General features: G+C 28.9%; 1 protein-coding gene across 2 annotated transcripts in view; it reads right to left on the reverse strand.

Moving 5' to 3' along the window:
* The window catches only part of LOC114131757 (neuroligin-4, X-linked-like), a 502,436-nt gene that overhangs the window by 120,972 nt on the left and 369,223 nt on the right, over nt 1–12,241 (reverse strand). For both annotated transcript variants that reach the window (XM_050199849.1, XM_050199848.1), the window contains one exon: nt 8,814–8,975. In XM_050199849.1, the coding sequence (XP_050055806.1) occupies nt 8,814–8,975 (162 nt within the window). The remainder of the gene's footprint in view (nt 1–8,813; nt 8,976–12,241) is intronic.

Raw genomic sequence — 12,241 nt, forward strand, 5'->3', positions numbered from 1 at the left:
GTTTTAAGAATAGTATAATTACGTATAAATACAAATTTACACATACACGCGCAATATATGTAATATATACTAATATTTAATCAATATTTTAATAATATATATAAGAAAAATAACTGTTCGGCCAAGTTGATACAAAAGAATATAATTTTACGGTTTGTATATCAAATTATGTTTTTATTATAACTATATTAAATATATTAAGGATATTTGATATTAAATTCAGCTATTTTTCTAATTTATTTAACATAACAAAGAAAATAATGCCGTACGGCGTACATGCTTTAACTGCAGTACATTATTTTACTGGTTTTTAATTAAACGAGGCATGTAACATACACGTTTTGGAAACCTTGTACTTAGGAACCACTCTCCAAGAAGAAAACACAGGTGTAAGGATATAATAGTTTCATTGCACTAACTAAGATTCTAAAGTAGGGTGTTACATTTGGAGAATCCAACGAAACAAATTAACATTAGATAAAGATTTATTTTTAAATTACCTCAAAAAATGTACTATGTTTCTATAATACCCTATGGAGATTTAATATAATTTATTATTTATATTTCTTATTATATTATAACGACATTATAATATACAATAAACAATAGTTGGTTAAATCTCCGTACATATTTATTATAACGCCCTTAACACTACAAATATATAGAGTTATATATTAAATTAATTAATGATTCATTATTATATTATTATTATTATTTATTTATTTTAAAATATTGTTTGTTAACGTTTATTCAAAACTAAAAATTAAATATATGATTCGTCGGGTAAATTATATAATAATTTTACAATAATTACTAATATTAGTAATTAATTTCGATATAATAATATTGACTGTAATGATTTTCCATTTATAGTATTTCCATAAACATAAACATTTAAACAGTTAAACGATTTTCCGAAATGTTTAACAACAATTGAATTATTAAAACATATAATATTCATTACAATATTTTGATATTTATACCACATTATTATACATAATATTTTAAAACAAGAAAATTCTATAAAAAAAAACCTAATTTCTATGTTTCCAAATAAAAAAGTATTATTTGTAGTGACTAATTATTTAAAGAGCTGGAAAATTATTGGAACAACAGTGTTCGCTCACTGCAGTTTTGATATTGACATAGACATTTTAATGACGTATATTATAGTGATTAAACGATAAATATGTAAAAAATAAATGTGGATCCAAAAATTATCTCTTGACTACGACGTCATCACCAAAAACTCATTTTAGATACGAATTGTTATTTCGATTTTTATTACTAACAAGCAAACCAAACAAGTTTACTATATTTATATTAAAAAAAAAAAAACCAAATACTTTATTGCATTTGCATGAATACAGAAATGTTATGGAAAGTGATAAACTAATATTATATAAAATACGATTTAACATATCGCTATGCGATGTGTTTTGATTGTTACGCAAAGTATTGAAAATTGAATTTATAATGGGGTTTTTATCATTCACCGCAAAGCACTAATACCTACTTCGACACATTTTCATCTCCAATAGATACTTTTTTTTTCTTCACTTTTTGTTAATGGTTTTTCTGTCGAAACCAACGACAATTTTTATTCCTTTTGGCCAATGAAAAGTACGGTCAGAGCAAAGCAGGTAGACGCGTTCGGTAATACATCAACTTACTTATATACGCGAACGTACGTTCACATATGTTTGCTCCTCCATTAGCAGAACTCCATCGACCATAACATGTGTACACATACTTACACATACATATACACCCAAACACGGAATTTCGTCGTACTCATATATTTGTATGGAAACCTTATTCTTTTCTTACACTTTTGAAAAAAAAAAATACTTCTGGAAACGGGGAAGTTGTCGGGAAAGTTTCATTTTATTATACCTCTAATCTCATAACGTAAGCTAGTCGTCTTTTGTGTATCTAGTGCCATAATACAATAATTTGCAATATTAGTAAGTAGCGTTCATCCAAAAGTGGATTGATAGCATAGTGGATAAGACAAAGACTTATTTAATGAAATACGCTACAAATATTGTGATTAAACTAAAATCTACAACTTACTATCGATCGTTGTATCGTTACTATGTAAGAAATACAAAGAAGTAGGAACACCGACATTAGTTTTTAAAGAAATCATCCATTTAAAACTCAACCACTGTGAATTGCGCAAGATGTTTCTTACATTAATCTGATGTTGAAGAATATGGCTTTGAATGATGATAGTAATATTGTATTGTTATGTAAACTTAAATGTTCTAACGATTTAAATATTATTGAATCGTGTTGTGAGGCTATCTGTACGTATTTGTTTACGGATAAAATTCATTCATACCATTGTTAACATAATCGATAATCTAATCAAATTATTTATGTGTGAATTCAAAACATTTCGCCATAATAGATAATATGAATGATATTATTATACCTAACCTGATTTGTATTAAAAATATCACGATTTAATCATCTATATTTTAGGAATGAAATATTTTTATGTTTTGAATTTTTAACGCGTGTAAATAATACTTGGAATTTATGTCATTAACAATTATTTTGTTGATAAAGAGGATTATCGGGATGGTGCCGCGCGGAAGAAGTTTTTTCCGTATAACGTCAGTGTAATTTAATAACTTAGTACTTAGTAATTATTTAGTGCTGGTAGTGTAACTTGCAACTTGTTGATGCTAAACCATTAATCCGTGACGTTACGCGTAGATCATCTTTAAATGCATCGCCATATCCGATATAGCTGATATATATAACTTTTTACAAAAAAAAAAAAAAAATAACATATGCTGTTTGTAATAATGAGCATGTTGTACTGACGAATTTTGATTAGACGAGTTGGTCTAGGCAGATGAATGTGAAAATAAACAAAACTAAACGTGCAGAAGTAAAACACAAATACGGTAGACGTATAATATGTGTGCTACGACCTTTGCACGCATGCTTCTATACGTCTTGTATATAGGTATATAATATTATATATTATTATTGACATGTGTAATATTGGATACGTCTCCGTGAATGCAGCGCATGTATAAGAAAATAAATAAAATGCCAATCCTTTATATATATTTATATGGTGTATGTGTGTGTGTGTGAGCTTCGGATCCTCCTTTAGTGCGTGTGCGTGTGTGCAGAGTATTGTGTGCGTGTGGTTGTGTGAACACTAGTGATGTTGGCTTCGGGAACGACGACGTCGAAGGAGACCGTCGCGAGAGTGCGGTGTGCAAGGATGTGCAAGAAGGGTGTGGCGGGGTGCAGGATAAAATTGAAAGCGGAAAATAGGATAGACGGTTTCGGATACCGCGCGTATGTGTATAATGTATATACGGCATTATAGTTTTGATGGCGGTGCCGGCGCGCGATTTCTCTTTTCCTTTCCTCGTCGAAATACGAAATGTAAAATCTATAATTTATGCATCGGCACAGACCATGTTATCTTTCTTGTACGAACGTACAATAGAGATATTCGAGCGGCAGAGAAAAGTGGAGACGAAATTAGAGAGGGACAGAGAGAGAGACATTTCGAGAAAAAGAAATAGCGCGACTGAGAGGATAAATAGTGAGTGGGGATGCCGCGTGCGTATATGTTGTGGCGACGAGCCCAATTGATGTCGCAAAAACGATTTAACACCAACCCGCCCAAGGTACATCCAATTCTGCGGTAGTAATGTTCACATAGATCCTACACTTCTGTGGGGGGGAAAAAAAAAAGTTGCATCCAATTTTACCTGTCACACCCTGATGTTTTGACGGAGCTAACCCAATGTGTCAGTACCTCCATTATAATCTCACAGAATGTATCTGTTTTCTTTTGTCATCATTAACGCAGTCCAAACAACGAATGAAAAATGTATTACAATTCGATTGTTATCCTAATAAATTCTGATGTACATACATTCTATGTTTTTAAAGTAGGTACTGTTAAATCATGCACATTTACGTAATTTAAAATTTTTAAATTCAAAATCGATAAATATTAATTTCTGAATAATGTATTTTTCATTATTATATTTTCCTGGAAGTTAAAAAATATTATAATAATTAATATGAAAAAAAAAAAAAATAATAAAGTACGTTCGTTAAAGACACTAATTACGTATCACTGCTATTTTATCACTTTAAATGAAAATTAATTACTAATTCTTATTAAATTATACCGTTATCTTTAAACGCAAATTAATTTAATCGTAATTTAAGTACTTGATATATATAATCAAATATACAAGTATAATCATTGAATAAAATTAATATAAATATAATATCATCTACTATAATAGTGTTTAATATTTGAAAATGTTTCTGGTAAATGTTAAGATACATCATACCACATGTATATGTTGATTAATATAATTATTATTACATGCTTAAAATATGTCTTTGTGATTTAGTATCACAATTAAATTACATTTTTGTAAAAAACAAATATATATATATATATATATATAGAATTTTGATTAATTTTAGAAATTATTTTTTTTAAACCGGGTACTTTTCTTGTGAATTTTACCTGTCAAATGTTGTTATGCCTCAAATATTCTACCCTATAGACAGGCGTCCATTTATTGATCGTAGAGTCTTAGTATTTATTGTTATTTCTAATAGAAAAATGTACATTATATTACAAAATGTCTGTTCTGCAGACCAGTTAATTTAACAAACATTCATAAACCAAATATTGTGAAAAAAATTATAAACTTGGTTTAAACCTATGTTTAATTGTTATAAATGTTAATTTGAAACTTGTCGAAACTGAAAAAAAAAATAGTTTCTCGTAAAAATAAATATTTCAATTTAGCAGTGTTCGTATTCCATAATTTCTTACTATTAAAGTAACATTATACAAAAATTTGTTTTTCATACGCGTTGTACCACACAGATATTGTATACTATATTGAATATAAGAACTAACGCTTTATGATATATTAATAGCGCTCAAATACGGGACTGAAGATTTGTAACGAGTAACGACTAACGATTATGGAACAAGTCGTACGGGAAATATATCAGTGTCACACACAAGAAGGTTTCATATAGGTTAGGCACCATTAGCGTTTCGGGTTGAGGATGCACATTTTAATGTGAAATTACCGAGGGTGTTGGCAGGGTATGTAGAGCAAAGAGCCACTTGTCTTTGTGAAATTGAATCAGTGGGTTGTAAGCACTTAACATTGACCCTTTTTAAATATTTTAAAGTGTGTGCTAGTTATTAAGAATAAAATTATTTTGAAATTGATATAAACGTCAAAATTTATAAAAACTCGTTTGTACATAGTCATTTCATATTAAAATTCGTTTGAAATATTCCTTTAGTTTCTATATATAAATTTAATGAACCAACTGTCTAGATATATTTTCAATATTGTGGATGTCCATTTAACACCTGACTCGTGAGTTACCTCATACAAACGGTAAGTTTGAAACGAACAAAAACTATTCAGAAACTTGTTCACAACATGTAAATAATTGACTATTACATGTTATTTATTAGTACCTATTTAAAGTAACAGTTTTTTAAAAAAAGTTTTTAAAATTATTTTTTATTTCACTATAAATATTAAAGCTCTAAATTTGTGTTGATTCAACAAAAATCAAATCTAAAACAGTTTAAATCATTATGAATGTAAACAAACCTTGCGTGACTTTAATCAAACTAAGCACTACGTATTTCTCTATTTGATATTAAGTCATTATTCATTTTTCTTTCTCCGTAATAATAATTTCATGTAAATCTACTAAACGAAATGAGTCGTCGAATTAAAATATCGCCGTCAAATGTTACAAGCGGTTTTTTACGCCTCAAACTATTTTAGTTGCATTAAATTTTCCGGTCTGTTGCTTTTAACACGAAACAGGGTGGATTATTTGAAAAAAAAAATAAGCTATACTCTAAATTTAAGAACTACCCGGCCCCTAAGCACATTTTAAAATACAATCCGTTTTAATGGGTCTTGTCTGTGGTGGGTAAAACCCATCAATTACTTTTTCGTTTAAAAACCACGGTGGATACACAAATGTATGTATATAATATATATGTGTTGATATTCACTTGGCCTTGGGCAAAACGTCAATCTCTAACAACCATGAAATTGATTTTTGATGTTGTTATAATATCGCGTGTAACGTTTTACACCTAAATGGCTATATATGTCCGTGTCAAAACCCGTGTTGACGCGCAGCGGCGGGCACAGACGTGTGGTTTTATAGCCATATACATTATACACTCAAGGACTTTTTAATTTTTACTCTAAACGTCACAGTTTTGGCATTGATGCTTGATATTATTATTATTAATAATTTTAAAATTATATTATCATAATATTAAACATCGGTACTGCTGCCAAACGATTTCAAATAATTAATTTCGTCAGCCTTACAAGTTCCCGTCAAAATAATAATATACACATAGTATTTTTGTCTTTGTAAAGCTGCCGTGTATTTTTTTCTTATTTTTTTTTTTTCATTATTTAATCTTGAAAAAAAAATACAACGTTAAAACGAATTATTTTCGACGTGGTATTTGTATTATGAATGTGCTACATTTATTCGAGAAAAACTTGTTTACAGTACACAAAAAGTAAGCTGATTTACAATTTAAGTATTATTGCGATATTATTAAAACTTTTGTTCACAAATCCACTGGCAATATTCAATATTTATATGAATATAACCGTTCACATCTGTGAACATAACAGTATTTTTTTTTCAACAAAAATATGTGTATTCAATTGAAATGTGTGAAAAATCTATTGTAAATTTGAAATATATAAAAGAAATAGAAATTCCAATAAATGCATTGTCAGTATATAAACAAAGACGGTATGATAAATTGATTTCTTTCTTTACGAACTCATATTAATTTAGTATCAAATTTAAAAACGTTGACAAATAAGATACATTATTATTAGGTAAGCATTATTCATAATATCTAAAACTGTAAACAGAATAATGAAGACAAAAGTATATGATGATTTATTTCAGTCGGTACCTTTGCATAACTGTGAGTACTTAAACATAGTATTCAATGGTCCATGCGTAAACTATTATATTATCATATTACATTTTATTAAATATCAACACGAATTGTCGTATTAAATTAAAAAATATAATTTACCATGATCCAAAATAAAAATAAAATATAATTGTATGCACAAATATTTGTTTTTATTATTAATTTATTATTATTATTTTTTTTTTTTTGTAATATTTTACTGATTTGATTGTATGAGTTATAACAAGCCTACTGCAAATATTTTGTTATAATGTCAAATTTAATCGATTTTACTAAATATTAGAAAAATTTTTTACTGCAATATTAATATGACGGCGTGTGTAATGCATAGTTAATCCACTGTATTCAGATATACAGTGAATATAAATACATAACTGTAACGCTGTTATAAATTGCTATAAATCTGTTTTTAAATTGCACGTCTGTCGGTTTTTATATTTTGTCAAATCAATGTAAATATAATACAACAAAAATGAGTTATATTTTCTATCCGTATTAAATACCAATTTAAACTCACTGTACTAACTTATTCCCCAGTCCTTATAAATAATTTTTAAAATAATAAAAACCGGATTGTGTACACAAATCCGTATTTTTGAATGTCACCAACAACCGACAATTTGTTTTTTACGTTTAATTTATCAGGAAAACAATATCTGTTCGGATATGGTCTTCGGTCATATTTCGTTCACCATTTTTTTTCTCTATGCCAAACGTAATCAATCATCGATGCGTCATGGCGATGACACATGATAGGGGAAAAAAAAAACTAAACTCGTGTTCAGCAACGGTATTACAGCCGGGGATTATGAATTATTAATAGGCGTCATCGTAATTACACGGAAGGTGCCTAGAATGTCAAAAAATTCAGGAAAAATGAACACGAACTACGGCTTTCAAAGGGTTTACGACAGGAAAATATGATGAAGAGATAAAGTTTAACGTATTTCTAAAGCATTCCCAAAGTACCTGCTTGAAAAAAAATGTACCTACCACCTTACAACGATTTCACCTTTTAAAAACTATTATTGCATTTATTTATTTGCTAAATACACAATAAAAGAACATAGATACTATATTTGTTAGATACTACATTGGTATAAATAACTTTTGATAATGCGTTGATAATTCAGAAATATATATAGGTAATAATACAATAATTATTGTAGTGTTTTTTTAAGTTATATGCAATATTAATGTGTTTGTACTTACGAAACAATTTATATATTAATGGCTATTATTATACTATGTAATTCGGATAAGTCAATATTATAATCATAATATATTTTTTCATTATTTTTTTATATAATAATTTTTTTAATTTAATAAGTAGTGGTAAATTTAATAATAAAAATATTTCTTATTCTACTTTAAAAGTTAAATTGGATTTGCGTATATATTTACATTTTACATTAAATAGTTATTTTGAAAATAAATTCTAACATCAACAAACTTATTGAATGGAATTTACTTGTGGTTAACACTGTGTTCAATTAAATTTCACTTTGTCTAGTTGAGTTAGAACTTTTGTAAAACTGACATTAATATACTTGAATTATCTCTGTTAAGGACATCATAAAGGGTCAATTACTGACCCTTGTCGTGTAAATTACATTGAAAATTTCAATGTATACAGAACACTAATTTTGTGTACCTACTGAACTATTGTACTTAACCTGAATTAACGTTCACAGACTTTATATCAATTATTCTAAACATGCATCGTCTTTAAAAGTGTTCGCGTTTAAATAATTTTTTTTTTAATCGTAATTTATTAACTTACCTAATATTCCCAGTCTGTAATTTATTGTGACTACGACTAGACCTCCATAGCTTGCCAAAACTGTACCATCGTATGGATTCCCCGAATTCCATTCGTACGATTCACCATGTATGAACACGAGCACAGGCTTCAGTGATATTTTATCCGCACTTCCAAAATTCACTATAACATAAAATAAAGTAAAATTTGAATTATAAACTATATATTTTGGTGAATGTAAAAAAAATTATAAATTTTATTCTAAAACAGTAAATTTTCATTTACCATAAACATATTATATTCAAAGATAGATACATAATATGGTGAGCACTATGATGATTTTAATCATAATAATAATGTTTCAGTTTAAAATAAAAACCAATTTTGATTTATCTTTAAATTTTATTTATTTTAGTTCAAAAGAAGCTTGTTACTTATTTTCCTTTTAATATTATGCAAAACTGGTACCTATTCAACTTAATATAGACGGTAAAAAACATATAAGTTATTTCTCAAATCAAATGCTTGCAAAAAAATTCTTAATAAAATGCATTTGTCCTTAGTATTCCACATTTCCACATCACTATTTTATTTTGAGCTCAAATAAAAAAGAAATATACAAAACTACAGTATAGAAACAACAAATATTAAACAGACTTTGTTCTAACAACCATTTTTTATTTTACGATTATTCAATTAAAAAATATATATTAACGTCGTAAAATTATTTACATCATGTGAGACACATAAAATATAAAACACTAAAGACTAAACTGTATAATTTCGTAAACAAAACTGCAACTTTTGTTGTTGCCTTTGCCTTTCTATCGATTTTGGGTTTCATCCAAAGTTTTCCCATGATGGCCAATTATATCCGAAATTCAGTAAATTCTCATTAGTTTCAAACTTAATTTTTTTTTTTTTATCTGCCCTTTTTCGAGTTTTTATCTTGTATCAATTAGTGAAACCAATTATCGAATAAAAAAAAAAAAAAAAAAAACTCTTAAATATTATCCGTTTATACATCTGGCTCTTGAATATTAAAGAACTGTAAAGATTACATAAATACATAAGTTAATTTAAATGTAGATTTTAAAAGCCGAGTCGTTATAACGTCATGTAACGACTTCAGTATATATTACAATATTATACTTTCGACAAATTAATACAAAATATGTTAATTATTCCGAAATAAAACTCAGTAGTAAGCGCCGTAAGCGAAGTATTTATTGTTCAAGTATAAATCTCTAGATTTAATTGTCACGTCGTTTCGATTGTATAAGCACTGTAACCGTATTATACTATTATGTATTATTATAGTACACCGAGGGAGTGCTAATGAGCGAAACAACGGTTGTTTCCATAGTAGGCACTATATTGTACATTATTATTAAAAGTCTCCGCAGGGCGTGCGTACAATGTTACGACAACGGCAATGATAATAATAATAATAATAATATAGTAATCGGAATACGTTACACAGTATATGATAATACACGGAGAAAAGCAGAAAACGGATTTCGAATTTCCATATTATATTATTATTATTATTATTCATTTTCTCGGGTCATTCGGCATCGCAGAGCCGTCGGCAACAACTCGAGCAATACGGGGTGACCCGTCGCACTCGAAGCGTCCGACGTACAGCACGACCGAATAAAATTCGGGAAACAACAAAACATATAATACGAGAAATAAAAAAAACAAAAAAAATATTTGAATCCCACCGACCGGGCGAACCACCGAATCGCAGCCCGCGGGATCAATCGTCGACCCCGGCGGCGGTGGCGCGCGATGCGGAGAAGGGTTGTTGCGCGTTCAAGTACACCCGCGGACTAATGGCCAGCCCTGTAGGGAATATCATCATAATATTATATACCGTCGACCCGTGAAATCAATTTGCTCCCGAATAGATTTGTGACCCCTGCACGAGGACGGGGGCCTTAAATTCGTTTACCGGAAACTACAATAATGATGACAAATAATGGACGGGGTCGCCGTGCCGGGATGCACCGCGTTTGCCTCCACCGCCGTCACTGCTACCTCCACCGCTACCGCCGCCTCCACGTCCGTGCCTAGTCATCGACGACCGTTGTTGTGTTCGGTCACGTTTCATTAACACGGTTGCGGTCGCGGGTTTTACGCACATCTCGCGGGTATCGTTGACGTGCAAAACCATTCTTCTTCCTACACCGACCGCCCCCGCGCGAAAACCCCCCCAGCCAACCCCGACAAAAACAACTCGGCCGGCAAAATTGACAACATTAATACATTATAACCGCACGACCACTGGCGCTATTTTTCTCCCGTATCGACAATTACTCTCACGCCCTCCAATAAAGCACGACGTATAATGATGACGTAGTATTATTATAGTTTTAAAAATTAGGTATTGTATAATATTATATTATTATAATAAATAAATATATATAAATGTGTGTGTGTGTGTGTGTGTGCGTGTAGGTGTAATGTAATTAGATTTTTTTTTTTCAATAAACAGATGGTTTATTGTTACAGATTACAGTGTATTGTCTTTAATATTTTTAATTAATTTTTAAACAAAGCTCGGGGTTAAACGAAACAGGATTTTTTTTTATTATCATAATAATATGTCATAACTACTAATAAAACGTTTACGCTTCAATTTTATACCATTCACTGATTTTTGAAACCATAATTTTCGTTGAATTTTTTCAATAATGCTATTAACCTATACATAATAATATTATATTGCTAACGTTTTTCTCTCGCTCTAAATTTAAAAAAGCCTTTTTAATTTTTCTATATTAAAAACCCGAGAATGTTTTGTATGAAAAATATTTATTTTGGTGTTCGCATTCCATTAATTCTGGTGTTTATAGCAGATACATTGTGATTTGTGAATAGTTTACTGCTTTTCAGTGATTAAATTTTGTGTGATCATTATTCTGAATTTCAATCATCTACGATAAAATATAATAATGCAATTTTTGACCTTAAAAGTCAATCAAATAATAATATATAAATTATATTTGTTTTCGGCACATTTAATAATGCATTGTATTGAAATATAACGTTCGAATTAAATAAGAAAAATTTTGAGTTTTAAATTGTTGAATAATTTTAAACAACGTTTTTATAAAAAATTACATACAAACAATTCAACAAAATCCAACTATAATCTAAAGAACAATGTAAGTATATGATGCAATATCATAAACACAAATTGTCTTATCGGAGATCAGGTTTCCCTATCATAAATTAGGTTTTTACACAATAAAAATAATTTTGTTTCAAAATGTAAGACGCATTTATAGAATAATTTCATGATTCATTGAAAATTTAATTTGTACATCAATATATTTTAATTTTAATAATTTAATTCATACATTTATTACTTTCTAATTAGTTTAATAATATATTATATTCATTAACACAGCAAATTCACTTTTAAAGTCGTAACGGCAAAC

The sequence above is a fragment of the Aphis gossypii genome, chromosome 2 (genome assembly GCF_020184175.1).
Source record: "Aphis gossypii isolate Hap1 chromosome 2, ASM2018417v2, whole genome shotgun sequence".
Taxonomy (NCBI): domain Eukaryota; kingdom Metazoa; phylum Arthropoda; class Insecta; order Hemiptera; family Aphididae; genus Aphis; species Aphis gossypii.